The 23,918-nt window shown below is 41.7% G+C and overlaps 2 protein-coding genes across 3 annotated transcripts; one reads left to right on the forward strand and one right to left on the reverse strand.

The window, feature by feature from the left end:
• Nucleotides 1-1,603: 1,603 nt before the first annotated feature.
• Nucleotides 1,604-9,197, forward strand: LOC121539182 (probable histone deacetylase 1-B). Of its 2 annotated transcripts, none has more exons than XM_041847490.2 (13): nucleotides 1,604-1,717; nucleotides 2,778-2,890; nucleotides 3,043-3,160; nucleotides 3,317-3,391; nucleotides 3,574-3,712; nucleotides 3,862-4,003; nucleotides 4,197-4,289; nucleotides 4,911-5,160; nucleotides 7,168-7,276; nucleotides 7,598-7,731; nucleotides 8,182-8,385; nucleotides 8,580-8,631; nucleotides 8,714-9,197. In XM_041847490.2, exons 1-13 carry the CDS (start codon nucleotides 1,666-1,668, stop codon nucleotides 8,826-8,828), a joined length of 1,596 nt encoding a protein of 531 aa, XP_041703424.1. In that variant the 5' UTR covers nucleotides 1,604-1,665; the 3' UTR covers nucleotides 8,829-9,197. The 2 variants fall into 2 exon arrangements, with proteins under 2 accessions (XP_041703424.1, XP_041703425.1); XM_041847491.2 differs by having other exon boundaries at nucleotides 1,606-1,717; nucleotides 8,740-9,197.
• On the reverse strand, nucleotides 9,077-23,445 carry tmem54a (transmembrane protein 54a). Its single transcript, XM_041847492.2, has 6 exons — nucleotides 23,145-23,445; nucleotides 20,132-20,328; nucleotides 19,680-19,739; nucleotides 11,475-11,666; nucleotides 11,159-11,302; nucleotides 9,077-10,694 (listed from the first exon to the last, which is right to left on the reverse strand). The coding sequence occupies exons 1-6, from the start codon at nucleotides 23,155-23,157 to the stop codon at nucleotides 10,563-10,565; spliced, it is 738 nt and encodes a 245-aa protein (XP_041703426.1). The 5' UTR covers nucleotides 23,158-23,445; the 3' UTR covers nucleotides 9,077-10,562.
• Nucleotides 23,446-23,918: the final 473 nt, after the last annotated feature.

The following is a 23,918-nucleotide window of genomic DNA, read 5'->3' on the forward strand; positions in this document are numbered from 1 at the left end:
ACGCATGACTGTAAGTCGCTTTGGATAAAAGCATCTGCTAAATGGCATATTATTATTATTATTAGTAAGTTATGGAGGTAAGGCAATAAATAGGCCATAGTGCAAAATAGTTACAATTTCGTATTAACACTGGAATGATAGATGTGCAAAAGATTATGTGCAAATAGAGATACTGGGGTGCAAATTAGCAAAATAAATAACAATATGGGGATGAGGTAGTTGGGTGGGCTAATTTCAGAATGGCTGTGTACAGGTGCAGTGATTGGTAAGCTGCTCTGACAACTGATGCTTAAATTTTGTGAGGGAGATAAGAGTCTCCAGCTTCAGAGATTTTTGCAGTTCGTTCCAGTCATTGGCAGCAGAGAACTGGAAGGAATGGCGGCCAAAGGAGGTGTTGGCTTTGGGGATGACCAGTGAGCTAAAATAAGGCAGGGATTTGCCTAGCAGTGATTTATACTGTCTGTCTGAGAACCATGCCGGATCTCCTTTCAAATTACACTCTGTAATCTTAGGCTCTGCAGACAGACAGATACACATCTAATACTTTGTAGAAGGATGCAATGAAAGCATTTATAGTGTGACATTTTTGAGAGCTCAAGAAAGTGTTAGAAATAGCGTAATTCAAATCTGGTATTGGAATAAGAGAAAACATAATCAAGAGATATTCAATCGAAGCTAAATTTATTATATGCTAAAATGTATGTATGATAAGTATGATGGTTCGTATACGGGCTCACTGAAATACCACGCAGGGCAGACAGAGAACTGATCCATTGTTACAGGTTCTTCTTCAAATACTCTGACAGAGATAGTTCCCACTCCCTGCTGGGCCAATCAGAGTAGAGACTGAGCGTGGTTTAGACTTACTCAGCCAATCGTTCCACCGTTGCACACTGTTGCCAGGCATAAGTTGTTATCATCATAACCTGTAGAGTCAGCACCTTTTTGCAGTACAGGTCCTTGAGCGCGGTTTAACAAAAAGGCAGTGTTCGTGTATGTGAGACATTTGAGACACAAGTTCTTATCTCCCCCTACTCCCTAACAGCTCCTCACGTGAATCACAGCTTGTTATGTGAAACAATTTATATCAGTACAGTACAAACCTATTATGTTTAATCATTAATGCATTCTTTCTAAACTAGTCATCACATCCAGTTATAAGAAAATAGAGCCCCACAAAAGATACCACAGTACCTTTGTATCCTCTCATTTATTTGACATTTCATGTTATTTGTTCCATTTTGTACTGTTTAGATATTGCTATAATCTATTTGTATATTTTCCTATGCGTTTGAAGACTATAAATGGAAGATAACATGATGTATCTTACAAAAGCACAAATGTTAGGCCTACTCTGTTCATTTACCTGTTAATGCCATTGACAAGAAATTCATATGAAATGTCAATGATTCTCATTCAATAAAAAGTTATGTAAAACATAAAAAGCACTGTAAACATGAGCAATAAGTGGCAAAAGTTTTAGAAAAGTTGTCTACCTCAAATCCAAAATCGTGCTTGCTGTGGCGGGATGTGTCTGCAACGCCGTCTACGTTGTAAACTACTACTTGATTGGTTCAAGTGACGTTCTACAAAGTAACTGATTGTACACCCCTTTTCCCAAGTACAGCTGCCGCTTTTCGCCCACTGTGTAGTCTGTGATGTAAAATGGCGCTGAGTTCTCAAGGAACAAAGAAAAAAGTTTGCTACTATTATGATGGTAAGTACTAATTTGGCTATACATTGAGTTATTGTACAATGTGCCTTTTTAAAGTGGTGCAAATTGTCCGATTTGTGGTCAGATTAGCTAGCTAACGTTTGCTAGCTAGCTTCGATGTGCAAACATTCAGCATCCCTAGCTAGCTAGCTTGTGAAAGAGCGAGGCATTTCCACATTATGTACGTTGATCTTTGAGAAATGTTTCACTAGTGCCAAATATTATTTTCCATTGTGTAATAACGTCAAGTTACTTGTCCACAATTACACATTGGCAGGACCGATTAGTTAGCTAACTAATTAGCTTATGCAAGCATTGGAATCCACAAAAGCACTAAGCTAGCGCTACATTAGCTAGCTATACTAGCAAGCTAACAACGTTAGGTACTACTAGCTAACCTATTTCACTTCCTGGATGTAATAAGCTTGCGATTTATAGTGATTCTCTAAAAAAAAATGCATCCAGTTTCGTTGCATTGGCCAGATTGCTTGCTTATCAGAATTGTTACAATTAAAGTGATACTTCGGGATTTTGGAAATCGATAAAGGGCCTAATTTCCAAAATCGGTCATGGCTAGAAGGGATCAAACTTTTGTCAGAATTGACTTTTCGTAGCAGGTTTAGGAGAATTTGGCAGCAGGTTTGGAGAATACACGTGGCAGGTTACGATAATAAGGTTAGGAAACGAGTTAGGATTGGCTAAAATGGAAAAAATATATCAACATTTGAATACATTTGACGTTGGATCCCATCTAGATATGACCGCCAAAATCCCTGGTAGTATCCCTTCAATCCCTTTAATCAATGGAAAAAGTTGTTTGTTACTGCAAATCACTTTTTTTGTCGCGTACACAGTTTAGCAGGTGTTATGGCGGGTGCAGCGAAATGCTTGTGTTTATCAATCAATACAGTACATGTAAAACAAGTACACAATAATATATATATATATATATATATATATATATAGTAATACAATTAAGTACAGCAGTAGATAAAGGCTATGCTGTACTGAGCAATTAGCTCAAATGATGCATTCAGTGGATGTCTGCTTTCTTCCTTCAAAGGTGATGTTGGGAATTACTACTATGGCCAGGGGCACCCCATGAAGCCACACCGTATCCGCATGACACACAACCTCTTGCTGAACTATGGTCTCTACAGAAAGATGGAGATATACGTATGTTGAAAATCCTGGAACTATTCATAAGAGCAGCAGAAAGCCTGCAAACTCAATAGTTCTGAATTGAACAGTTAATATAATAATAATATAATAATAATACTTAGATAGTAAGGTCTCAGTAACTGATCTTCTCCATGTCTGTCTCTCAGCGACCTCACAAAGCCAATGGAGAGGAGATGACCAAGTACCACAGTGACGACTACATCAAGTTCCTGCGTTCCATCAGGCCTGACAACATGTCAGAGTACAGCAAACAGATGCAGAGATGTGAGTTTTAGGCAGAGAGGATGTCATGTCTCAATATACCTATACATTTGAGCAGTAGCCCATGAAACGTCAGAAATAAATATTTTGAAAAGCCTCTAGGCCAACTGTTTTTTCTGCTTTTATGAAACTAACACATTTTCTGCAATTCTCACACAGTTAATGTTGGTGAGGATTGCCCTGTGTTTGATGGCCTGTTTGAGTTCTGCCAGCTCTCAACAGGAGGCTCTGTTGGTAAGTTTATATACAGTTGTAGGTCTACCCTGTTGGATGAGACACATTGTGCTTGGATAGTTGGAATATTTTCCTGGCTTACTTGGCCTCTTCTGTGGCTGTCCATTACAGGAATGTAGCCATAGTTTCATGCTCTCTGATTGATTGATTCTCTGATTGGCTTCTCTTCCCCTGTGTTTTAGCTGGAGCTGTGAAGCTGAACAAACAGCAGACCGACATTGCCATTAACTGGGCTGGAGGTCTTCATCACGCCAAGAAGTCTGAGGCGTCAGGTTTCTGCTATGTGAATGACATTGTGCTCGCCATTTTGGAGTTATTGAAGTGAGTACAACAGCTCCACTGCAGTTATTCAATTTTGTGAAATGTAGGGAATGGTGTAGCCTAATATGGATAACAATAGTAACTTCACATTGGGACACCATAGGTACGCCATATTTAGGAGATTTGATGGTCAATCTTCTCTCCCCCAGATACCACCAGAGAGTTCTGTACATAGACATTGATATCCACCATGGAGATGGAGTGGAGGAGGCATTCTACACCACAGACAGGGTCATGACAGTGTCCTTCCACAAGTACGGAGAGTACTTCCCCGGCACTGGAGACCTGAGGGTGAGTCTGATATCATCAGGGGATGAGAATTGGTGGCATTGTTTATTAAAGGCTGTCCAAAGGGTACATTTAATTCATACTTAGAAAACTTAATGGACTGGGGATTTTAGTTTCATAAGTGCTTTGTTGGTCAACTTTGCAGAGTTTGTGTCCACATTTGTAGTCGACTGACTCTGTGTTATTTCTCCTCAAGGATATTGGCGCAGGGAAGGGCAAGTACTATGCTGTGAATTACCCTCTGAGAGATGGGATAGACGACGAGTCTTACGAAGCCATATTCAAACCTGTAAGTCTACTAACTTCTTGTCTTGGCTGTAACTCAAACATACCCAAGTGTAGCCCCATTCTAGTTTCCATGTAGCCAACCAAGCTCTCCAAGCCTCTCTTGAGGCCCCGTGTAGCTCAGTTGGTAGAGCATGGCGCTTGCAATGCCAGGGTTGTGGGTTCGATTCCCACGGGGGCCAGTATGAATATATATGCACTCACTAACTGGTAAGTCGCTCTGGATAAGAGCGTCTGCTACATGACTAAAATCTAATTCTCTGTCCTGGTACCCCAATGGTTGAACCAGCTTCCCCCTGAAGCTAGGACAACAGAGTCCCTGCCCATCTTCCAGAAGTACCTGAAACCCTACCTCTTCAAAGAATATCTTAAATAACCCCCCACCCCACATAAAAAATAAATAATATAATAATAATATATATCCTGAACCAACACTTGCCCCCTTCTAGCTCTGACTTGACTGATAGGTACTTTGAGGAAAAGTGTACTTACTATGCCTGTGATATGTGGTTGTCCCACCTAGCTATCTTAAGATTAATGTACTAACTGTAGGTCGCTCTGAATAAGAGCATCTGCTAAATGACTCAAATGTAAATCTTATTTATATCTGCGTCTGTGTGTGTAGATCATGACTAAAGTGATGGAGATGTACCAGCCTAGTGCAGTGGTTCTTCAGTGTGGTGCTGACTCTCTCTCAGGAGACAGGCTTGGCTGCTTTAACCTCACCATCAAAGGCCATGCTAAGTGTGTGGAGTACATGAAGAGCTTCAACCTTCCCATGCTGATGCTGGGTGGTGGAGGCTATACCATCCGGAACGTGGCCCGCTGCTGGACCTATGAGACAGCTGTGGCTCTGGACAGCTCCATACCAAACGGTGAGCTCTCCTGCTGCAAGCTATACAAATAAATAGTCGCACACTCTATATATCAACTCCCAGTAATTTATTGGCCCTGAAGAAGGCACAGTGTTGGTGTTTTACCCAATAAATTACTGGGAGTTTATATTAGTGTGAGACTCTTTATTTATTTTTTTATAGCTTACAGTTTATTCGCTGTTAGTCAGCACCTCTACACTAAATAATTTTCTCTGGGTATGTGCCAGCTCATGCTTTTTATTAGAGCCATTCTGCTGCACCGTTCATTTACAGTGGGGAAAAAAAGTATTTAGTCAGCCACCAATTGTGCAAGTTCTCGCACTTAAAAAGATGAGGCCTGTAATTTTCATCATAGGTACACGTCAACTATGACAAATTGAGAGAGAAAAATCCAGAAAATCACATTGTAGGATTTTTAATGAATTTATTTGCAAATTATGGTGGAAAATAAGTATTTGGTCACCTACAAACAAGCAAGATTTCTGGCTCTCACAGACCTGTAACTTCTTCTTTAAGAGGCTCCTCTGTCCTCCACTCGTTACCTGTATTAATGGCACCTGTTTGAACTTGTTATCAGTATAAAAGACACCTGTCCACAACCTCAAACAGTCACACTCCAAACTCCACTATGGCCAAGACCAAAGAGCTGTCAAAGGACACCAGAAACAAAATTGTAGACCTGCACCAGGCTGGGAAGACTGAATCTGCAATAGGTAAGCAGCTTGGTTTGAAGAAATCAACTGTGGGAGCAATTATTAGGAAATGGAAGACATACAAGACCACTGATAATCTCCCTCGATCTGGGGCTCCACGCAAGATCTCACCCCAGCTGGTCAAAATGATCACAAGAACGGTGAGCAAAAATCCCAGAACCACTACGGGGGGACCTAGTGTATGACCTGCAGAGAGCTGGGACCAAAGTAACAAAGCCTACCATCAGTAACACACTACGCCGCCAGGGACTCAAATCCTGCAGTGCCAGACGTGTCCCCCTGCTTAAGCCAGTACATGTCCAGGCCCGTCTGAAGTTTGCTAGAGTGCATTTGGATGATCCAGAAGAGGATTGGGAGAATGTCATATGGTCAGATGAAACCAAAATATAACTTTTTGGTAAAAACTCAACTCGTCGTGTTTGGAGGACAAAGAATGCTGAGTTGCATCCAAAGAACACCATACCTACTGTGAAGCATGGGGGTGGAAACATCATGCTTTGGGGCTGTTTTTCTGCAAAGGGACCAGGACGACTGATCCGTGTAAAGGAAAGAATGAATGGGGCCATGTATCGTGAGATTTTGAGTGAAAACCTCCTTCCATCAGCAAGGGCTTTGAAGATGAAACGTGGCTGGGTCTTTCAGCATGACAATGATCCCAAACACACCGCCCGGGCAACGAAGGAGTGGCTTCGTAAGAAGCATTTCAAGGTCCTGGAGTGGCCTAGCCAGTCTCCAGATCTCAACCCCATAGAAAATCTTTGGAGGGAGTTGAAAGTCCGTGTTGCCCAGCGACAGCCCCAAAACATCACTGCTCTAGAGGAGATCTGCATGGAGGAATGGGCCAAAATACCAGCAACAGTGTGTGAAAACCGTGTGAAGACTTACAGAAAACGTTTGACCTGTGTCATTGCCAACAAAGGGTATATAACAAAGTATTGAGAAACTTTTGTTATTGACCAAATACTTATTTTCCACCATAATTTGCAAATAAATTCATTAAAAATCCTACAATGTGATTTTCTGGATTTTTCTCTCAATTTGTCTGTCATAATTGACGTGTACCTATGATGAAAATTACAGGCCTCTCTCATCTTTTTAAGTGGGAGAACTTGCACAATTGGTGGCTGACTAAATACTTTTTCCCCCCACTGTATAATGTGTACTTTTATTTTCTAGTGTGATTTATGTTTACAGTAGTATTTGACAGGTCAGAGAGGGGCACAAGTGTTTTAGGATAGGTTCCACTACAGTAGACATATGTCACTGTGTTGATAACATTAATATTTATCCGCAGAGCTTCCATACAATGATTACTTTGAGTACTTTGGGCCAGACTTCAAACTGCACATCAGCCCCTCCAACATGACCAACCAGAACACCAACGACTACCTGGAGAAGATCAAGTAGGTCCTTGACCACACTACTTTTTACTGTGCTCTTTATTCCTACTGTACATCATTAGGGAACAAAAATATTGTTCTATCATACTATATTAGTCATAATTAAGTAATGTCTTTAGATTTGGGTCATAAACAGTAACTGTTATATAAGCTAGTTATTGATGAGGTAATTTCAAGTACAACAGGTCATATTATGGCACTTATGTTACACATATCATGCTTGACCTTGAGACGTTTATCCATGATGGTGTGTATTTTTGCCACTATTACAGTTGAAGTGATGTCATGTAGGTTAATGCATCTCACCTGTATGTGTCCATTCAGGCAGCGTTTGTTTGAGAACCTTCGAATGCTGCCCCACGCCCCGGGGGTCCAGATGCAGGCCATCCCAGAAGACGCCGTGCAGGAGGACAGTGGAGACGAGGAGGAGGAGGAAGACCCTAACAAACGCATCTCCAGTAAGTCCCCTAGCCAAATGTTTAGACCTGACTGACAACGCAAAAAAAATATTTTCACATAAGTGCAGTGAAATGTTGTTTTACAGGGTCAGCCATAGTAGTACGGCACCCCTGGAGCAAATTAGGGTTAAGGGCCTTGCTCAAGGACCCAGTCTGATTTTATTTCACCTTGTCGGCTCGGGTATTCAAACCAGCAACCTTTCGCTTACTGGTCCAACGCTCTTATCTAGGGTACCTGCCGCCCTACAAGTTTTAAGATCTGACAGACACATGCATCTCTTGTGAAGTCTATCTTTGTGTTACCATCTCTGCACCATTGGCATGCCTACCTTTTTCTTCTCAGAATTAACATATGAGAAATCTGCATTCTTTATGCTCCCGTCACGCAAATCTTTGTCCGAGTTACTCACAGATAACGAGATGCTCATGCTCCTGTCCTCTGTTGTGCAGTTCGCGCCCATGACAAGAGGATAGCGTGTGACGAGGAGTTCTCAGACTCTGAGGACGAGGCTGAGGGTCAAGGGGGCGGACGGAGAAATGCAGCCAGCTTCAAGAAAGCCAAGAGAACAAAGACTGAAGAAGACAAAGAGGGAGAAGAGAAGAAAGGGGAGGAGAAGAAAGCAGGTGATGAAAAGAATGCTGATGAGAAGAAAGGTATCAATCATTTCTTTAAAACATTTCTTTCTCGTTCGTGTTGAATACTCATGCCTTTTTATTTAAAGTGTGGTGCACAACTGCAGTCATCTAACATTGAAGCATTATAAACATTTCAAGTTCTATATCAGACATACCATGTCCCATTGGACATTGAGGATTATCGTTTATTTGTTGCTTCTTTGTTATGATAGAAGTCAAAGAAGAAAAGGTGCCAGAGGAGGAGAAAGTGGACACAACAAAGGGGTTAGCAAACATTTCAAACATCTATTTTCTAAATGTGGTGAAGGGAATATCTGATAGTAAACAATAAATGTGTTTTAAAAAGGTATTTTCCCTCTGTTCATCCAACAGGCCAAAAGAGCAGTCCAAGACACCGTGAGGAGCTCCTAGACATATATTTAAAGCAATCACACCTGGGCCCGGTTTCCCAAAAGCATTAAGGCTAATAAGTTCATTGTTAGAACGATATTATATGGATTATTTTGCTTTTGGGAAACCGGGCCCTGTTCAGAATAATTCTGTTTGCCAGACCAGTCACCTTTACTGGCTGCTGCAAGGGAAATCCCATGTTTTAATGACAGATCCTGCCACTTTAGATTGAAACGGGCTAAACATGTATTCTCTAGAACACTTAATGTTGCTGTTCAAGGACAAAGTCAAATGGAGTGATTTTTTATAAGTACTGCTGTTTTGTATGCTTTGTTAGGCCCATTTTGTTCTGGAGTCTTTTTATCCTATGAAAACTGCTCCCCTTACCCAAACAATGCTGTAGTATATTAAAGGCCTGGCACAAAATATTATGCATTTTATACATCTTTTGGATTTAATTTATTTAAATGTCATTTCTTGTATCCCCTCCCCTTTTGTGTATTTTGTCCCACTGTTGTCCTGTGCATGACATTTAAGTCCACTTCTCAAATATGTATTCATTCTGTATTACTGGCTAAAGACTTGGTGAGCAATATTGTCCAGAGGACAGAATTAACCTGAATACTACTCCTGACGTACAGTATGTGATAAAACAGAAATAATCGTCAATGACTTCCATGTATTGTATTTCTGTATTTTAAGGTGGTTTTGTTCCAATGACTGTAGGACCCATGTCATTTTAGCATTTCAATGAAACCAGCGTTCCTGGATTATTTCACTTGAACAGGATGTTAAGCAAAGGTATTTCTGAAAGGCACATTCCTTTAAGAGGAAGTTGAAGATTAAGGTTAGAGCCAAGCAAAAATGTCATGACAATTAGTGATTTACTGATTCTATTCTGCAAACATGAAATCGAAGAGGTCGTCCCAGGAGTGCTTGCAAACTTCATACAAAATATGAAGGACCACACATTCAAAGACTACTTTAAGAAACAATGCTATGGAAATCTACTTGTCTTATTTATCTACACAATACACTACACATTTAATTGTTTATTCCAGAACATCTTCAGGTGCAGTTGCTCCTTTTGAGTTGCAAATCTCCTGGAGTGTTTAACTTTTTTTAAATGTATTTATATAATATCTGTCCATATTGTACACGAGTTTCTAGTGGACAGACCATATGGTTCAAGAGGAAATAGCCTAATTAATGGAGAGGACTAATAAAAAATGGCATTTTCAATTAACTCTCCAACTACTTATGTGCCAAAACATTTACATAGTAAAACGTTATTCATGCTGAAACCCTCACACTTATAATATTGTTTTACAGCTTTAATTTAACTTCGAAAAATCATTTTATTATTTCATATTTACATGTGCTGAGAGTCAGTGATACGACACCTGTGATAATCTGAAGTACCCAAAAGGCCACTAGATGTGATAAACTTGAAAGTTAAAGTTAACAGTAATATACCCACCCTTTGCAACCCTACTCCTTTTCCATGGCAGGGGAAACCGGTTTAGTGAACATAACATGTGAACAATATTGGCAGATTGTTCTCTTGGAAAGAAATGAAATGCAGTGACACATCAAGAGGTCAGTCTTGAAAATATCCCTTTTCTTTAAAGGGCAATCATGTGACAACACAAACTCAGAAAAATTGCCACAAAAACAGCTCAAATTTGTCCAGTTATTCAATAGCCGATAGCACTAACTTCCTCCAGTCAACATACAGCAACCACCTCTCCTGTGGAGTTCACCAAATGGGTCCTGAGCAGTCTTAGTGCAGGTGGTGGATTAGTTCAGACCCATTCACTCCTCTCTGTCGGTGAGTCAGGCTTCAGCAATTCATGTTGCTCTGCTGGCTCTGCCTCAGTTTCTGACTCAGGAGTAGGCGACACCGGTAACAGTTCACCTGGAGTCTGAATGCGCACCTGCAAAAAAGGCCACGGGGTGTGAAACATGATCAGCACACAGGCACACCCTCAGCTATGGTGAAACATGACACACACATTAGTTATGAAACCTTGGGTGTATTCATTACAGAAACCTTAAGAACCAAACAGCAAAACAAGAGTTTCTATTGGACACATTCAGGTAGGTCCCTCCTGTTTTATTTGAGAAATGTTTTGCAACAGAACTGGCATAATGAATACACCCCTGATCAGCACACAGTCAATGAAAGGTTTAGCATTGCCGTTTGTAAGTGAAGACAGGACTTTGCGACCTGGATACGAACCAGGATCATCCACACGCCTCAAGGCTGCATTAGCCCACACCAGAGACCGTATATGACAGGCCCACATCTAGGGTTCAGCGCTTTAGATCTGGGAGCCAATACAAATGTTCAGGTCTCAGGCAAGGTAACTCATCATACATGTGAGGGTAGTTGACTTACCCTTCTGCCATTGACAATCTTCCTTCGTCTCCTGCACGTACAGAGGCGGAGGAAGGAGGTGCAGAGGGCGAAACAGCGGCCTGAGAACACCACTTCCACCACACACATTAGAATGAGAGGCACCCACAGAATAATAGTAGTTTCCTAGGGAGAACAAAGGTGAGGCGTTAGTATGGGCTTGTAGAGGAGTATTAGTCTCTGTATGTAAACAACCTCACTTCTTAAAGGATCTTTATCATGTTCAATCAATTCTACTGTTATGTTTTTAACTTCAATAAATGCACGTCATCTAATAGCTTTTGATTAAAATACTTACGTAGATCCTTGTGGGGTCAAAGGGGCATTCGTTGGTGATGCTGGCATAGCCAATAGCATCAGGGAACTTGCAATGATTCAGCAGGCCTCGACCTCCACTTATAATGGCCTTAACCATTGAAATGGTTAACCCCACAGTTGAGGCGGTTGCCAAAAGGCCTGACACTAAACTGACCACCAACAGCACCCACATCTGCAAGAGGGCAGGGGCCAATAAACAAAGAAGCTCATGTGAGGGTTTGAGTGGAGCTGAAGGGTGGGACTAAAAACAAACAAGATAACTAATGTAAATATACTGTGTCCATAAAATGTATATAGGTTCAGAACTTATGTGAAAAAGAACAGTTAAAAATATATGGCAAATAGAAATCAAAACTGGATGATGTTCAGAGATAGATGGGAGAAGTTGAGGGTAGCTGAAGGATGGGATTAAAAACAAACAAACGATAAATATTGTAAAATATACTGTGTCCGTAAAATGTATATAGTATGTATAAGCTGGAAGTAGAAGCCTAAGTGTTGTTGTCCATTAGTTTACTCCAATTAGGGGAGGGATGGTAGGGTTAGGGGAATACACACATAAATATATACATTGGGGGGAAAAAGTATTTAGTCAGCCACCAATTGTGCAAGTTCTCCCACTTAAAAAGATGAGAGAGGCCTGTAATTTTCATCATAGGTACATGTCAACTATGACAGACAAATTGAGAAAAAAAAATCCAGAAAATCACATTGTAGGTTTTTTAATGAATTTATTTGCAAATTATGGTGGAAAATAAGTATTTGGTCACCTACAAACAAGCAAGATTTCTGGCTCTCACAGACCTGTAACTTCTTCTTTAAGAGGCTCCTCTGTCCTCCACTCGTTACCTGTATTAATGGCACCTGTTTGAACTTGTTATCAGTATAAAAGACACCTGTCCACAACCTCAAACAGTCACACTCCAAACTCCACTATGGCCAAGACCAAAGAGCTGTCAAAGGACACCAGAAACAAAATTGTAGACCTGCACTAGGCTGGGAAGACTGAATCTGCAATAGGTAAGCAGCTTGGTTTGAAGAAATCAACTGTGGGAGCAATTATTAGGAAATGGAAGACATACAAGACCACTGATAATCTCCCTCGATCTGGGGCTTCACGCAAGATCTCACCCCGTGGGGTCAAAATGATCACAAGAACGGTGAGCAAAATCCCAGAACCACACGGGGGGACCTAGTGAATGACCTGCAGAGAGCTGGGACCAAAGTAACAAAGCCTACCATCAGTAACACACTACGCCGCCAGGGACTCAAATCCTGCAGTGCCAGACGTGTCCCCCTGCTTAAGCCAGTACATGTCCAGGCCTGTCTGAAGTTTGCTAGAGTGCATTTGGATGATCCAGAAGAGGATTGGGAGAATGTCATATGGTCAGATGAAACCAAAATATAACTTTTTGGTAAAAACTCAACTCGTCGTGTTTGGAGGACAAAGAATGCTGAGTTGCATCCAAAGAACACCATACCTACTGTGAAGCATGGGGGTGGAAACATCATGCTTTGGGGCTGTTTTTCTGCAAAGGGACCAGGACGACTGATCCGTGTAAAGGAAAGAATGAATGGGGCCATGTATCGTGAGATTTTGAGTGAAAACCTCCTTCCATCAGCAAGGGCTTTGAAGATGAAACGTGGCTGGGTCTTTCAGCATGACAATGATCCCAAACACACCGCCCGGGCAACGAAGGAGTGGCTTCGTAGAAGCATTTCAAGGTCCTGGAGTGGCCTAGCCAGTCTCCAGATCTCAACCCCATAGAAAATCTTTGGAGGGAGTTGAAAGTCCGTGTTGCCCAGCGACAGCCCCAAAACATCACTGCTCTAGAGGAGATCTGCATGGAGGAATGGGCCAAAATACCAGCAACAGTGTGTGAAAACCTTGTGAAGACTTACAGAAAACATTTGACCTGTATCATTGCCAACAAAGGGTATATAACAAAGTATTGAGAAACTTTTGTTATTGACCAAATACTTATTTTCCACCATAATTTGCAAATAAATTCATTAAAAATCCTACAATGTGATTTTCTGGAGAAAAAAAAACTCATTTTGTCTGTCATAGTTGACGTGTACCTATGATGAAAATTACAGGCCTCTCATCTTTTTAAGTGGGAGAACTTGCACAATTGGTGGCTGACTAAGTACTTTTTTCCCCCACTGTACACAGTTATACACAGTTCCCCATTATACACAGATACACACACAAAAGTATGTGGACACCTCTTCAAATTAGGGGATTCTGCCATTTCAACCACACCCGTTGCTGAGAGGTGTATAAAATCGAGCAATCCCCATAGACAGACATTGGCAGTAGAATGGCTCAGTGACTTTCAACGTAGCACGTTAGAGCTGCCTCAGTAAACTGTAAGTGCTGTTATTCTGAAGTGGAAGTGTCTAGGAGCAACAACCTCGAAGTGATAGGCCACACAAACTCACAGAACGGGACCACCGACTACTGAAGCAAGTAGCGCGTAAACATAGTCTGTCCCCGGTTGCAACACTCACTACCGAGTTCCAAACTGCCTCTGGAAGCAAAGTCAGCACAATAACTGTTTGTCGGGAGCTTCATGAAATGGGTTTCCATTGCCGAGCAGCCGCACACAAGTCTCAGATCCCCATGCGCAATGCCAAGCGTCGGCTGGAGTGGTGTAAAGCTCGCCGCCATTGAACTCTGGAGCAGTGGAAACACGTTCTCTGGAGTGATGAATCTTGCTTCACCATCTGGCAGTCCGACGGACGAATCTGGGTTTGGTGGATGTCGGGAGAACGCTACCTGCCAGAATGCATAGTGCCAACTGTAAAGATTGGTGGAGGAGGTATAATGGTCTGGGGCTGTTTTACATGGTTCGGGCTAGGCCCCTTAGTTCCAGTGAAGGGAAATCTTAACGTTACAGCATACAATGACATTCTAGACAATTCTGTTCTTCCAACTTTGTGGCAACAGTTTGGGAAGGCCCTTTCCTGTTTCAGCATGACAATGCCCCTGTGCACAAAGCGAGATCCATACAGAAATGGTTTGTCGAGATCGGTGTGGAAGAACTTGACTGGCCTGCACAGAGCCCTGACCTCAACCCCATCGAAAACCTCTGGGATGAATTGGAACGCTAACTGCGACCCATGGCTAATCGCCCAACAGCAATGTTCCAACATCTAATGGAAAGCCTTCCCCGAGCCGACTAGGTGAAAAATCTGTCGATGTGCCCTTGAGCAAGGCACTTAACCCTAATTGCTCCTGTAAGTCGCTCTGGATAAGAGCGTCTGCTAAATGACAAAAATGTAATGTAAATGAGTGGAGGTTGTTATAGCAGCAAAGGGGGGGGGGGGGACCAACTCCATATTAATGCCTATGATTTTGGAATGAGATGTTCGACAAGCAGGTGTCCATATACTTTTGGTCATGTAGTGTATTTACCAACAACAACAAAAAGCTCACGTGACAGGTAGACTAGCATGTACCAGATGTATATACAGTGGGGAAAGAAAGTATTTAGTCAGCCACCAATTGTGCAAGTTCTCCCACTTAAAAAGATGAGGCCTGTAATTTTCATCATAGGTACAGGTCAACTATGACAGACAAAATGAGAAAAAAAAATCCAGAAATTCACATTGTACGATTTTTAATGAATTTATTTGCAAATTATGGTGGAAAATAAGTATTTGGTCAATAACAAAAGTTTCTCAATACTTTGTTATATACCCTTTGTTGGCAATGACACAGGTCAAACGTTTTCTGTAAGTCTTCACAAGGTTTTCACACACTGTTGCTGGTATTTTGGCCCATTCCTCCATGCAGATCTCCTCTAGAGCAGTGATGTTTTGGGGCTGTCGCTGGGCAACACAGACTTTCAACTCCCTCCAAAGATTTTCTATGGGGTTGAGATCTGGAGACTGGCTAGGCCACTCCAGGACCTTGAAATGCTTCTTACGAAGCCACTCCTTCGTTGCCCGGGCGGTGTGTTTGGGATCATTGTCATGCTGAAAGACCCAGCCACGTTTCATCTTCAATGCCCTTGCTGATGGAAGGAGGTTTTCACTCAAAATCTCACGATACATGGCCCCATTCATTCTTTCCTTTACACGGATCAGTCGTCCTGGTCCCTTTGCAGAAAAACAGCCCCAAAGCATGATGTTTCCACCCCCCATGCTTCACAGTAGGTATGGTGTTCTTTGGATGCAACTCAGCATTCTTTGTCCTCCAAACACGACGAGTTGAGTTTTTACCAAAAAGTTATATTTTGGTTTCATCTGACCATATGACATTCTCCCAATCCTCTTCTGGATCATCCAAATGCACTCTAGCAAACTTCAGACGGGCCTGGACATGTACTGGCTTAAGCAGGGGGACACGTCTGGCACTGCAGGATTTGAGTCCCTGGCGGCGTAGTGTGTTACTGATGGTAGGCTTTGTTACTTTGGTCCCAGCTCTCTGCAGGTCATTCACTAGGTCCCCCCGTGTGGTTCTGGGATTTTTGCTCATTTTGACCCCGCGGGGTGAGATCTTGCGTGAAGCCCCAGATCGAGGGAGATTATCAGTGGTCTTGTATGTCTTCCATTTCCTAATAATTGCTCCCACAGTTGATTTCTTCAAACCAAGCTGCTTACCTATTGCAGATTCAGTCTTCCCAGCCTAGTGCAGGTCTACAATTTTGTTTCTGGTGTCCTTTGACAGCTCTTTGGTCTTGGCCATAGTGGAGTTTGGAGTGTGACTGTTTGAGGTTGTGGACAGGTGTCTTTTATACTGATAACAAGTTCAAACAGGTGCCATTAATACAGGTAACGAGTGGAGGACAGAGGAGCCTCTTAAAGAAGAAGTTACAGGTCTGTGAGAGCCAGAAATCTTGCTTGTTTGTAGGTGACCAAATACTTATTTTCCACCATAATTTGCAAATAAATTCATTAAAAATCCTACAATGTGATTTTCAGGAAAAAAAATTCTCAATTTGTCTGTCATAGTTGACATGTACCTTTTAATGAAAATTACAGGCCTCTCATCTTTTTAAGTGGGAGAACTTGCACAATTGGTGGCTGACTAAATATTTTTTCCCCCACTGTACCTATTTACCAATATTATTGGATAGTAAAATAGGTAGCTACACATGGTGCAGTTCAGCACAATTTTATTTCAAGTTTTTTTATATATAGTGCCTTACAAAGGTATTCATCCCCCTTGGCGTTTCTCCTATTTTGTTGCATTACTAGCTGTAATTTAAATTGATTTTTATTTGGATTTCATGTAACGGACATACACAAAATAGTCCAAATTGGTGAAGTGAAAAAAAATTACTTGTTTAAAAAAATTCTAAAAAATAAATAACGGAAAAGTGGTGCATGCATATGTATTCACCCCCTTTGCTATGAAGCCCCTAAATAAGATCTGGTGCAATAAAGTCCACCTGTGCGCAATCTAAGTGTCATATGATCAGTCACATGATCTCAGTATATATATATATATATATATATATATATATATATATATACACACACACCTGTTCTGAAAGGCCCCAGAGTCTGCAACACCACTAAGCAAGGGGCACCACCAAGCAAGCAGCACCATGAAGACCAAGGAGCTCTCCAAACAGGTCAGGGACAAAGTTGTGGAGAAGTACAGATCAGGGTTGGGTTATAAAAAAATATCAGACACTTTGAACATCCCACAGAGCACCATTCAATCCATTATTAAAAAATGGAAAGAATATGGCACCACAACAAACCTGCCAAGAGAGGGCCGCCCACCAAAACTCACGGACCAGGCAAGGAGGGCATTAATCAGAGAGGCAACAAAGAGACCAAAGATAACCCTGAAGGAGCTGCAAAGCTCCACAGCGGAGATTGGAGTATCTGTCCATAGGACCACTTTAAGCCATACACTCCACAGAGCTGGGCTTTACAGAAGAGTGGCCAGAAAAAAGCCATTGCTTAAAGAACAAAATAAGCAAACACGTTTGGTGTTCGCCAAAAGCCATGTGGGAAACTCCCCGAACATATGGAAGAAGGTACTCTGGTCAGACGAGACTAAAATTTAGCTTTCTGCCATCAAGGAAAATGCTATGTCTGGTGCAAACCAAGATGGCTAGAATCCCAGTGGCTAGATGTGCCAAGCTTATAGAGATATACCCCAAGATACTTGCAGCTGTAATTGCTGCAAAATGTGGCTCTACAAAGTATTGACTTTGGGGGGGGTGAATAGTTATGCACGCTCAAGTTCTGTTTTTTTGTTTTATTTCTTGTTTGTTTCCCACAAAAAAAAATATTTTGCATCTTCAAAGTGGTAGGCATGTTGTGTAAATCAAATGATACAAACCCCCAAAAAATCCATTTAAATTCCAGGTTGTAAGGCAACAAAATAGGAAAGATGCCAAGGGGGGTGAATACTTTCTCAAGCCACTGTACTGTACAGAGCCTATATACTGTAAAGTCTACACCCCCCTTGGATTTCTTTACATCTTATTGTGTTACAAAGTGGGATTACAAAATATGAAATGTTCCTTTTTTGTCAACAATCTATACAAAATACTCTGTCAAAGTGGAAGAAAAATTCTAACATTTAAAGGTTAATGAAAAATAAAACACTAATATACCTTGATTAGATATTCACCTCAATACGTTAGAAACACCTTTGGCAGCGATTACAGCTGTGAGTCTTCTTGGGTTGTGCAATATTTGCCCATTCTTTTCAAAATTCTTCAAGCTCTGTCTAGGTGTTGGGTCCATGGCTAGACAGCAAGTTTCACGTGTTGCCATAGATTTATGCAGATTTAAGTCAAAACTGTAACTTGTCCACTCAGGAACATTCACTGTCTTCTTGGTAAGCAACTCCAGTGTAGATTTGGCTTTGTGTTGTAGGTTATTGTCCTGCTGAAAGGTGAATTCCTCTCTTAGTGTCTGGTGTAAAGTAGACTGAACCAGGTTTTCCTGTGTCGCTCTATCCTGTTTCTTTTCATCCTGAACAACTCCCCAGTCTTTGCCTATGTCAAGCATACCCGTACCATGATGCAGCCACCACTTGAAAATAAGGAGGCAATTACTCAGCGATGTGTTGGATTTGTCCCAAATATAAGGCTTTGCATTTAGGCCAAAAAGTGTATTCCTTTGCCATGTTTTTTAGCAGTATTACTTTAGTGCCTTGTTGCATACATATGCATTCTTTCTCTATATTCTTATTATTTTATTTAGTCATTTAGGCCCTTATTGTGGAGTCACTACAGTGTTGTTGATCCATCCTCAGTTCTCCCATCACAGCCAATGAACTCTGTAGCCGTTTTAAAATCACTAATGGCCTCATGGTGACATCCCCTAGCAGTCTCCTTGCTGTCCTGCAGCTTAGTTCAGAAGGACGACTGCATCTTTGATGTGTCTGTGTGGTTTAATACATCATCCACAGCATAATTATTAACTTGACTATGCTTAAAATATACAGTATATTCAATGTCTGATTTGTTATTGTTACCCATCTACCAATCACTACCCTTCTTTATGGGGCTTTTGAAAAGCTCCCTGGTCTTTGTAGTTGAATCTGTGCTTACAGATGTATGTATGGGGGACAGAGGAAGGGGTAATCATTCAAAAATCATGTCAACCCCTATTATTTCACAGAGTGAGTCCATATAACTTATGTGATTTGTTAAGCCACATTTTAGTTCTGAACTAATTTAGGCTTCCCTAAACAAAGGGGGTGAATACTTATGCAATTACTATTTTAGTTATTTAATTTTTATTAATTTCTAAAAATTTGTAGAACTTTTTCACTTTGATATTATGGAGTAGTTTGTGTAGATCTATGATAAAAAAATAAAATAAAACATATTTAAATCCCACTTTGTAATGCAACAAAACTGTGAAAATGTGTATATTATGCCTATACAGTATATATTTTTTGACTTGGCTGACAGGCAAGTTGTATGACTATGACTGACAGTTAACATGTAAATCAAATGATGTGTATTTGCATGTGTATTGATGATGCCTGCCTCTATTTGCATGTACATGGCATGCGATACATTTTTGAATACGGGTTTAACTCATCCACACACACAGATAAAGAACCAGAGGATACTAAACGTGCCCAGACACATAAGGAGGGCAAGTTCTGACAAATACCAACACAAAACAGTATTTTGCCCTGTCCCTGATAGGTGGAGAAAGAAACTACTGTAGGAGAGAATGAAGCAATATTTACCAGAATCCTGTTTTTCAGGTTTTTGGATAGGACAATGGCTACTATTCCAGCTATGATACCCTGAAGACACAGAAGTCAAGTCACATGTTAGCTAATACACCGCTCCTATTGGCCCACAGGCTAAAATGGTACAACCAACAATCCACTAACTGAAATGGCTCCAGTCTAACATAGGACCACAAACTGAGATACTACTACTATAAGGTCAAATGATAAAGTTACCAGAAACAATGTCACCAAAAGGTCACAACCTTTACAATATTCTGTTGGGGCGTTTTGTTGCTACAGGCTGATACTGTATTCCAAACAAGACTCATTACTCGATTAAAGAAAGCCAAAACACAGTATACTGCTCAAGTGAGCATTACACAATATAAAGACAACACAGGGAACACTTTGGCCAAAGTGATCTCTGCCAGCAGGAAGATCTCTGCCAGCCTCCAGTCACTCACCACGAGCCCTGCCACCAGGGCGATGATGATGTAGATGGCGTACCCCATGACCCTGGCCTGAACATGCACATTGATGTGCCTGAGCACAACGCCGTGTACCAGCGCTCCCAGCAGGAAGTTGACGTGACCCACCAGCACCAGACCCAGACCCATTTTCATCAGGGTCTTGTTGTCCTTCAGGTCTGCGCAGCACACACCTGGAGCAGAGGATAGAAACATTGATTCAATGTTTTCATTACCATAGTTAATCTGTGGGTAAACAGTAAACGCTGACTACATGACCAAAAGTATATACATCTGGTACATGCTAGTCTACCTGTCACGTGAGCTTTTTGTTGTTGTTGGTAAATACACTACATGACCAAAAGTATATGGACACCTGCTTGTCGAACATCTCATTCCAAAATCATGGGCATTAATATGGAGTTGGCCCCCCCTTTACTGCTATAACAGCCTCCAATCTTCTGGGAATGATTTCCACTAGATGTTGGGACATTGCTGCGAGGACTTGCTTCCATTCAGCCACAAGAGCATTAGTGAGGTCGGGCACTGATGTTGGGGGATTAGGCCTGGCTCACAGTCGGCATTCCAATTCATCCAAAAGGTGTTCGATGGGGTTGAGGTCAGGGCTCTGTACAGGCCAGTCAAGTTCTTGCACACCAATTTCGACAAACCATTTCTGTACGGACCTCGCTTTGTGCACGGGGGCATTGTCATGCTGAAACAGGAAAGGGCCTTCCCAAACTGTTGCCACAAAGTTGGAAGCACAGAATCGTATAGAATGTCATTGTATGCTGTAGCGTTAAGATTTCCCTTCACTGGAACTAAGGGGCCTAGCCCGAACCATGAAAAACAGCCTCAGACCATTATACCTCCTCCACCAAACTTTACAGTTGGCACTATGCAGTCGGGCAGGTAGAGTTCTCCTGGCATCCGCCAAACCCAGATCGGACTGCCAGATGGTGAAGCGTGATTCGTCACTCCAGAGAACGCGTTTCCACTGCTCCAGAGTCCAATGGTGGCGAGCTTTACCCCACTCCAGCCGACGCTTGACATTGCGCTTGGTGATCTTAGGCTTGTGTGCGGCTGGAAACCCATTTCATGAAGCTCCCGACGAACAGTTCATGTGCTGACGTTGCTTCCAGAGGCAGTTTGGAACTCAGTAGTGAGTGTTGCAACCGAGGACAGACGATTTTTACGCGCTTTAGCACTCGGCGGTCCTGTTCTGTGAGCTTGTGTGGCTTACCACTCCACGGCTTAGCTGTTGTTGCTCTTAGACGTTTCCACTTCCCAATAACAGCACTTACAGTTGAACGGGGCACCTCTAGCAGGGCAGAAATTTGACAAACTGACTCATTCTGATTGGCTGGGCCTAGCTCCCCAGTGGGTCGGCCTGGCTCCCAAGTAGGTGGACCTATGCCCTCCCAGGCCCACCCATGGCTGCACCCCTGCCCAGTCATGTGAAATCCATAGATTAGGGCCTAATGAATGTATTTCAATTGACTGCTTTCCTTATATGAACTGTAATGCAAAATCTTTTAAATTGTTGCGTGTTGCATTTATATTTTTGTTCAGTATAGAACTGATACATTTTGGTCCGTGGTCCGTGCGCGTGTGGAGTGTGTGACGTACATTGAGTGGGCGTGGCTAATTGGCTCCATGGATGGTTACTCATCCGTCGGCCCGTCAAAAGTTCAACTCATCTGAACTTTTTGTCCATGAAAATGGATGGAAGTTGTATGGATATGGAGGCGTCTTCACCGATGACTGTCAACGTACGACTCTCATTGAGATATCATTGAAAACCATGGATACAGATCAAATAAATGGGCAATTCTGGCCTCGCCCTAAAATGAGAAAATCAGGTTCAATGAGCAGCGCCGGTAATATCATACCATAATGGTCTTGAAGCGGGTAGGATACCTGAGGTGTATTCATTATGTCTTGCAATGGAAACCGTTTAAGAACCAAACAGAAGCAAACTGAGCAAATGGAACTAAACTGGGAGGGACCTACTTGAATTTGTCCAATAGAAACTCTCACTTTCGTTGCAAAACGTTTTCCGTTTGGAGTAAACGTTTTGTTGCAAAACGTTTCGCAACGGACTAAAAGTTTTGCAACAGAATATGCATAATGAGTACACCCCAGGTAACATTACCACAACAACTCAAGGCCTTGAAAACAAGGCAATGTATAGTGTAATTACAATTCAACCAACACATCTGACCCAGGGCAACACTAGAAATGGTAACTGTTGTGAGTATAAAGACCCATTTCCTGCAAGTTAATTAAGCGTTTGTTGACAAGAAAATACAGTATACTAAATAATGCACACAAAGTATAAGACTATTAGGCTACCAGCCCCTGTCTATGAAAATAGACAGGGGCCTTTACTTTACACCACCTTCTCTGAAGCAAATTGACGCAGATTGTTTAGAGTTTTAGCCTCCCCTCACCCAGCTAAACTGAAATACACAAAACACAGGGTGGGGTCGACTGTCAATGATATTTACCCAAGGGGTCGAGTTTGCATACCCTATCCATTACTTCAATTCAGGTCTGCACTTTAGTCTAAAAGTGATGGTATTGCGATCTGCTACTATTCCTTATCTATTGATCCATCAGTTGTTTACGAATAGGCCTACATTACCAATAGTATTACTATAGGCCCCGCCTAATGAGCAATCATTGTCCAAACTGGGAAAAGATATGACGTTATTGACCCTCGTTCTGTTACTCATATAGTTTTTTTTATGTTACTATATTAAATCAGATAGCCAGAACAGTTAGCCTACATTGGTAGGCCTATGCATTATGCTGGAAACGACATTGCTATAAACACGACGACATCCCATGGCAGTTCCTTTTATGACAGACCCTCTACAAAAAACGTCGGCATCCCGACCCCACCCAGAAAAGTTCTGCTAAGATTGGTAATTCACACTTCTGTTGCCTACGTATCTTCACTTCCATTTAAACTACACATCCATACAATGAATACTAGTAAACTCACCTAAATTCACCATGTTGAATTCCGTTTGCACTCAAGTCATTTTAAAGGTATTTCTGTAACGCCATTTGGCTCTTGAAGCCGCGCCGCTGCTTTTGCTTTGTTCGTCCTCTTCTCTTTCCGCACACCTCCGTGGAATCCAACCTGTGCGTTTGAGGACGCTACGCTCCGCCTCGAGTTGGCTATTACCTGTGAAATAATAGTGCGCTGTCAAAACTGATCAGAAGGGAATTTCTACTGTATTTCTAATGACGTAGCCTACCTACACATACATGGGTAAACAAGTAATGTAAGGCTGCGTTTAGACAGGCAGCCCAATTCTGATATTTTTTTTCACTAATTGGTATTTTTGACCAACCAGATCAGCTCTGAAAAAGAGCTGACGTGAAAAGATCTAATGTGATTGGTCAAAATACCAATTTAGTGGAAGAAATATCATAATTGGGCTGCCTGTGTAAACGCAGCCTAATAACAGGCCAAACAATAAGGCTAGCTATTAAAAAATAAAAGATTGGTCAGAAGTCAGTGATATAGGGAAAATGGTTGACAATTACATCAGTATAACTTTTATGCATTTTTACTGTTTTTCATAGATGGATCCAAGGACCCAGATAGTGGGCACACAGGAGCAGGCATTTACATTCCTGAATTTGATGTGTAGATATGTAAAAGACTAACAGATTAACTGTCTGTATACTCTGTTGAAATGTTGGCAATAGTAGTTGCCCTCAAGTGGGTGGAGGACATTCAATCTGTCAGAATTGTATTATGCTCAGA

The sequence above is a fragment of the Coregonus clupeaformis genome, chromosome 25 (genome assembly GCF_020615455.1).
Source record: "Coregonus clupeaformis isolate EN_2021a chromosome 25, ASM2061545v1, whole genome shotgun sequence".
Taxonomy (NCBI): Eukaryota; Metazoa; Chordata; class Actinopteri; order Salmoniformes; family Salmonidae; genus Coregonus; species Coregonus clupeaformis.

Excerpts from the sequence above, each read along its gene's own strand:
- tmem54a (XM_041847492.2), bottom strand. Across the intron at positions 19,740-20,131 it reads CCCTGGTGGCAGGGCTCGTG|GGTATCATAGCTGGAATAGT; the intron begins GTGAGTGACTGG and ends CTGTGTCTTCAG. Across the intron at positions 11,303-11,474 it reads TTGACCCCACAAGGATCTAC|GAAACTACTATTATTCTGTG; the intron begins GTAAGTATTTTA and ends TGTTCTCCCTAG.
- LOC121539182 (XM_041847490.2), top strand. The coding sequence starts at position 1,666 with ATGGCGCTGAGTTCTCAAGGAACAAAGAAAAAAGTTTGCTACTATTAT. Across the intron at positions 4,004-4,196 it reads CCGGCACTGGAGACCTGAGG|GATATTGGCGCAGGGAAGGG; the intron begins GTGAGTCTGATA and ends TTTCTCCTCAAG. Across the intron at positions 8,632-8,713 it reads AAAGTGGACACAACAAAGGG|GTATTTTCCCTCTGTTCATC; the intron begins GTTAGCAAACAT and ends TGTTTTAAAAAG.